This window comes from Diplotaxodon limnothrissa, linkage group LG14 (assembly GCF_057381915.1).
Source record: "Diplotaxodon limnothrissa isolate DT_005_m linkage group LG14, D_limnothrissa_male_GT1.1, whole genome shotgun sequence".
Taxonomy (NCBI): Eukaryota; Metazoa; Chordata; class Actinopteri; order Cichliformes; family Cichlidae; genus Diplotaxodon; species Diplotaxodon limnothrissa.
Genome location: NC_140609.1, coordinates 34,031,442 through 34,038,323, shown reverse-complemented (window position 1 = coordinate 34,038,323; position 6,882 = coordinate 34,031,442). Strand labels below are relative to the sequence as shown.

Genomic DNA, 6,882 nt, shown 5'->3' with positions numbered 1-6,882 from the left:
GCAGAAAGCTATTTCATTCTAATCAGCGAAATGTCACAAGACTGAGTTAAAAAAAAATAGAGCCTGTTGCCAAATATGACTTTAACTCGGTGATCAGTAGTGTATCATATATCTAATCTATATCTCATATAATTAAACTATTATCCAATTACTTAATTTTAAGAATGAAACCGTGTGTTTAACTGAGTGTGTCTTTTTCTCTGTAGCGTGAACTCCTTGAGCGTTTTGCGCTCGGTAGGACGGGACAAATACCCGCCAATGAAATGAACTTATCGACAAAACGGTAATACTTTATGTTGTTGCATCAACTAACACTGAGCTCCCACGGACAACAGCACGGATGAATAATATTACGTCTGAGTTATGTCCTGTGTTTCTTGAATGTGCAGCTACCTCCTTTCTGCGAAGTCAGATCATGTGGGAACTTGTGTCGTAAGGTGGAGTGAAAGTACAGCGACGCGTTAAATGCTCCCACTGTTCTTTGCGAAGGATTAACCTACGCTAAAGAGATTACAGGTAAGCACCACGGGCTCCTTCTAGGTGCTTCATTTTACTGACTTCCTCTGTTAAAACAACTTATTTCTCATCTAAGGCTCGTTTTTAATCTCTTTTGCGAATAATGTCATGTTTTGTGATTGCGTGTGGAAAAAAAGATTAGGGAAAGGTGAAATGAATGAAAACCATGTGGATATTTTCAGGCTCGTGTCCTTAAAGTCACGATGGCTCCACATCCTGTAATTCAGGCGATCATCGACTTCTCAGCTGGAGCTGCAGGTGAGTTTAACGTAAAGACACGGCCGTATTTCACGCCACTCGCATCAGATTGAAGATAATCACTTGGACCAGCTTTGTGTTGCTTTAAAAGTGACCCAAACCCTGGCAGCAAAAGGATCACAGCATAACACCTACCTGATCCCATCAGTGTGGGGGTGAACGGTTTAGTCCAAGCTGTCATTCAATTATTAACGTAAAGAAGTGAGGAAGGTTAATTTTGCAAAATTCAAAAATTGGGATATGCTCAAAGATTGGAAGCAGGCCACATCTATTTCAGTATTGATCGTCTTTAACACCATTTGCTGTATATGTCCAGTTATTTATCTAAAGTTTAGTCAGAGGTCAGAGGGTTTATATGCTGTACTCATCATTGACATGAATGCCATGGATATTTTCAGCTTTTAATGATTTATTTGAGCTGGGGGTTTTTCTGGGGTGAAATAACTGCACAACATATGTATTTAATGATTTTTTAATAAAGCAGTAATTATATGGATAGGCTTGGGTTTATTTTGGAGTTTCTCTTATCTGCACAGGTTCAAAAGTATACATAGAGAGTGATATGCTAAATCACCCACTAAAATCTGACTTGTTGAAGGTTGTACAATGTCTTTTAACCTGACAAGGACATGGCCTATTAACTTTTCATTAGTGATCATGACTGACTACAACTGGTTGTTTCTCTTTGCCAGCATAAAAAAGGATTTCGTTGACAGCACCCATTAGATTCAGTAATCTGTAACTGATTGGTGCAGATGTCATGTGTGCTTCAGCATCTAACTAGTGATCATAAAGGGAGTAACATTTTTTTAAGTGGCAGATAACTTCAAATGCAACGTTTCAATCGGCCTAACAAATATCAGCAAACACACAAACTGTTTGTGAGCAGTCTGTCACACAGTGTGTCTGCAAGCTAAAGGTACAGCTGCTGTATTTCCCAGGGAGAATGAGAGATAACTTCACTCGGAGATGGAGAAAGATGTAAGAAAGAAAAGAAGGGAGAGGAAGAAGACAGGTTATATTTAAAGGTAAGGACTGCTCAGTGGCCTTTGATAAACTGGAAATTTAAAGCTTAGATGTAATGTTCTTAATTTTAAATCAGATAATGGATCTGTATATGATTTGAAGTTATATATTTAAAAAAAAAAACACTGCTAAGTGTGTACTTTTTACTTCGTGTTATTCAAAGGTTGCATGAAAGTACAACACAGTTTCATGCAGGATAAACCAGTTTGCTTTGCCATACTGTGAATTTACAGTAAAGCACTGTGTTGGACTGGTGCACAGCGGCTGTGGTGTTTATGGTCAGTGTTAGGTTACATCAAGGTTAGGCGAGGTCAATTCACTGAGTTATACATACTGCATACTGTCAGTATAGGGAATGGAAATAATCCGAGATAGCTAAATCCACAAAGAGCAATAAACCAGGTGAACTCTACAAATTGTGCCAACAAAAGTGCTCAAATATTCAGCCAGAACTGCCAGAAGTTTGCTGATGGCTACCAAAAGGTGTAACTGGTTGAGATGTAACTTGCACTGTTTGCTTACCAAATACTAATGGGGGTATGTGTATAGATTTTGACCTTGTATATGTTTTTTGACACTGTGTGTATTAGAGAAACATGAAAATAAATTCAAACCTGTGCACCCAATTTTTGTTTTTTTAAAGTCTTTAATGATGTATGTTGTACAATTCTTCCACCCTGAAAAAGGAACAGTTAAAAAATAATTAAAACCTCAAAAATACAGTTTCTTAAGATCAAATATTATACACACACACATATGTATCTTAATACATCTACATATATTTTTATAGTCTGATTTCCAATACTTTTTAATCTCTGAGTTCTTCTCAGTTATTCACGTCTTGATGCCCACTCAGGTGGCACAGCCTGCGTGCTGAGCGGTCAGCCATTTGACACAGCAAAGGTGAAGATGCAGACGTTTCCCACAATGTACCGCGGCTTCATCCACTGCTTCATCTCAACATTCCGGCAGGTGGGACTCCGTGGTCTTTACAAAGGCACAACGCCTGCCCTGATAGCCAACATCGCTGAGAACGCGGTGCTCTTCTTGAGTTATGGGCTCTGCCAGGATGCCGTCCGCTTTATGTCAAGGATGGACAAAGGCGCTGATCTCAGGTTGGAAGAAGATATTTCTGACTATTTATTTACATAATAACCTGCATAATATGTAACAGACTTCAGTGAGGAGCAGCTGGGTATAGCACAATTTGATGTTAAATGTTCATGTGAACCAGGACTCTCAGTTTTCAGTGTCTTGAGACATTTTCGGGGGTTCAATCCTCCACATTTTCTTTCCGCTCTGTGATTTGCTGCCTCCTCTTTTCACTCCCTGTGCAGAAAAGCATTTCATCATGTACTGAGATGCAACATCATAATCATAAGTGGGTGTGCTCACACAGTTTAAAACTTTAGATTAAGTGTCTTTCTTGGCAATTGAGAATGAAATAATAAAGTGAATAATAATTAAGTAAATTCCCCACAATAATAATTATCTATTGCAGCCAGAAATAGAAACTAAATGAAGAGAAATGGTTTTCAGTGACGCTCTTTAGAGACAAATGTTAAAATTGATGGAGCATTTTTAAAGGATTTAAGTTGTTTGGGATATTCATTTTGATTTTAATGAAAAAGCTTTTTTTTGTCATTCAATGAACTATAATGAAAATACTGCCATTAATATTACACATTGAACCCACTGAAATCATGCTCAGCCAAACGGGCTTTAAACTAATTGCAATTTTAAAATAACTTTCCTTAACCAGCTTTGTATTTTGAGCTGTCTGATCACTTTAAGAAATACCTTTTTCTACAGTTGTGCCACATTGCATTTATCACAACCTAAATCTTTATTTTATGTCACAGTAAACAGTGATTAGCATAAGAAAAAACTAGAAATGATGAGAATATTTCTTTGATGTAACTGCAAGGAAAACTTTTTCCTCATTTGAGCCTTTTTTTTTTTTTTTTTGCAAAAAAGGCCCAAATGAGTGTAGCTGCTAATTTTCAGATGGTCACTCTCTTCCTAAGCTGTTCATCTAATTTTGATAATGGAATTTGGAATTGTATCAAGTATGAAATACAGCTTACATTATCTTTATTTGACCTTTCAGCCTCTTGCCTGAACTTGGATTTGAGCTTCCTAAAGCAGGAAATCTGTAATGCTGTAAAAGTATATGTTTTAGTAAGGCATATTTAAATGCGTATAACCTTTGCATTTCCTCTAATAGCTCTTTGGGAATCGCCTTCGCTGCACAAAAACATTGTTTTTGGTTGTCAAACTCTGTTATCTTTGTGATTTTTCATAAATTCAACTAAAGAAGCTGAAACAGATTGTGTTTTTGTAACAGGCTGCTTCTCTGCCTAAAGACACAGTTTAGAATTGGTTCTTTGCTAAGAATGTCTGCTATATGTGTAGACACAACACTGGTTCATCTCTTGAGTTAAGTACCTTTTTATCTTTGAATGATTCATAGCTCAGTGTTAAGGAAATTAAAAAAAAACATTCCTGTGAAACTGATCAGGTACAAGAATCTTGGAAAACTATTGCTCAACATGACTTTAAAATTTACAAAAAAAGCCTGGCACCTTGGAAGCAAAATATATGAAATGAGTGTGACTCAAACCTTTTGCATAGTAGAGTCAGAAGCAGACTCATCACATTAAAAATCCATAAGGTTTAGCGCATTTATCTCCGTACCAAATGAGTGATATAATCACAACACTGGAAAACCGTCTTGGGAACAGTCATTAAATCGATATCCATTAAGAGCTCTTGATCGTCGGACACATGCCAGTTATTTGTGTATCAGCGGTCAGAGCAAACCTTAGCACTGGCTGCATGAGGCAGAAATAAAACAGTCTCTTTTTTGTAGTTCTAAAAATTGAAGATGGGGATGTATGTACATTAAAACCCTTTCCTCTTCATACTCTTAACTTTTGTTGTACTTGTCATTGCTCGTCAGTGATCTTCAGAAGGCATCTGCAGGGTCTTTAGCTTCCATCTTCTCCTCCATGGCAATATGCCCCACGGAGCTGGTGAAATGTCGCTTGCAGGCCATGCATGAAATGGAAGCATCTGGCAAGGTGGCAAGAGGACAGAAAAGGTAAGTGGAATTAAAAACCTGACATTGTTACGACAAGAAAAGTTTTAGTTGACCAAAGCTGTGCTAGACTTTGTTTTCTGGGATGTCTTCAGCACAGTGTGGACTGTGGTTAAGACCGTGTTGAAGACAGATGGCCCGTTAGGATTCTACCAAGGACTGATGTCCACCTTCATGAGGGAACTTCCTGGTTACTTCTGCTTCTTTGGAGCCTATGAGTGGTGTCGGTCCACATTTGCGCGACACATGGGCACAAGCAAAGATGGTATAGGTATGGTTATATCATCTTCTTGTTGTATTTATGGTATTTTTGGAGTTTGTAGTATGTTTGACTCAAAATAGTTTCTGCCTTTGCAGGTATTCTTCCGCTGATGTTCAGTGGGGGATTTGCAGGAGGATGTCTTTGGTTGGTGGTCTATCCAATAGATTGTATAAAGTCCAGGATCCAGGTGTACTCCTTAGCAGGGAGGCAAGAGGGCTTCATCAAGACCTTCATGGGTGTTATACGCACTGAGGGTAAGGTTTGAACATGTATGCACAGATGAATATGAGTGGGTTTTCTGATTCTCTGTGTGATGATTGTAGTCTTGGGAACACATACTTTTGCAGGATGCACCCCAAATGCCATTTTGAATATATTGGCATGTGTTATATTTCTTTATGTCTGTGAACGTAAGTTAAAAAATATGATAGTGTCAGCAGTGTAAGCAGCAGTAGGTCACAAAACTTTACAAGTGTGTAGCTGTGATCCGATTGAAGGCCACAATTGAAGATGGGGATGGTTCTGACCCACAACATGTAACTAATCTTTAAAGAATGTGGGGTGTGGACTTTAAACTGGGACTTTAACCCTTGCTTTTGGCACCCTTTACTACTGGCTTATAGAATAGGACACACATGTGTTCAAAGTAGGCCCTTATCTTGATGCCAGGCTGTAATATTCAGAATCAGAAAACAATATCTAAGCAGACAAACCTCCCCACTTCATAGGAGGTGGGTAACAGTAAAAACTGAAAACAATTATTGTGAGAGACAATGTTTTATAACCTTATGTAACATATCAGAGATAAATGCACTATAAAACACTGTTCTGTGACATTGCAGCTTTAATAACTGTTATCTGTGTGATAAGGGTATATTGACAGACTGTCATTTTGAAATATTGCTAATTGGTCCATGCTCTTTTTTTTAATCTGTAGAGAACAGTCTGTGCAGCTTTTCCTCTTTGTCCCGACAGGGTTCACTGCTCTGTACTCTGGCTTAACTCCTACAATGGTGCGCACCTTCCCCGCCAACGGAGCCCTCTTCCTGGCTTATGAGTTTAGTCGCAAGTTAATGATGGATGCCGCTGGTGCCTGATGCAATGGATCTTTCCAACCAAAGCAAATATTTTAATAAAAAAAAAAACCTTTATTTTTGCCAACTCTTTTTTATTTTTAGTGTGTGTGACCCAGTGGTATGAAACACTGTAATATATAAATATAATAAAAACAGAATCATATGTGAGTTATTTGGACTAAGATCTCAAGGAAAAAAGAGGCAGTACAAACACTGCACTTGAAAATGACCTTGTTCTTTTGTCAAGTCAAAAAAGAAATTACAGTTGTATTTTTGGCCCATTCACTTTAATAAAATTGGAGCATGTGTCATAAGATAGTGCAAATGCATTTAAATTACAATTTTATAAAAATGTAATGTAAAAAAAGTGAAAAACTTCAGGATCTCCACGGCCAAAAAAACCCCCAAACCAAAAAACCCACTCTTCCTAGAAAAAAAACAGAACATAAAGTTATACATGTGAAAACAAAAAACAGGAGAAACATTGAAAAATAAACACATCAGAAACTCCTGTGAATCTTTTCATGAAGGGTCCAAAAAGTCAGTAGACCCAACACTGCCAGACTAATGACTTTCCGTGTAAGGTTCAATATAATCTATATTCCATGAAATAGAATTTTAAACCTCATAAATAATCCTTAATT

General features: G+C 37.6%; 1 protein-coding gene across 1 annotated transcript; it reads left to right on the top strand.

Moving 5' to 3' along the window:
- The first annotated feature begins 719 nt into the window (after positions 1-719).
- slc25a15a (solute carrier family 25 member 15a) lies at positions 720-6,259 on the top strand. The gene is made up of 6 exons (XM_085370895.1): positions 720-774; positions 2,657-2,915; positions 4,763-4,903; positions 4,996-5,171; positions 5,258-5,416; positions 6,138-6,259. Exons 1-6 carry the CDS (start codon positions 720-722, stop codon positions 6,257-6,259), a joined length of 912 nt encoding a protein of 303 aa, XP_085227021.1.
- Positions 6,260-6,882: the final 623 nt, after the last annotated feature.

What these genes read in the sequence shown, in the direction of transcription:
- slc25a15a (XM_085370895.1), top strand. Translation starts at nt 720, where the DNA reads ATGGCTCCACATCCTGTAATTCAGGCGATCATCGACTTCTCAGCTGGA. An exon ending in GTGGCAAGAGGACAGAAAAG is followed by an intron (nt 4,904 to 4,995) that starts GTAAGTGGAATT and finishes GGATGTCTTCAG; the next exon opens with CACAGTGTGGACTGTGGTTA. An exon ending in CACAAGCAAAGATGGTATAG is followed by an intron (nt 5,172 to 5,257) that starts GTATGGTTATAT and finishes CTGCCTTTGCAG; the next exon opens with GTATTCTTCCGCTGATGTTC.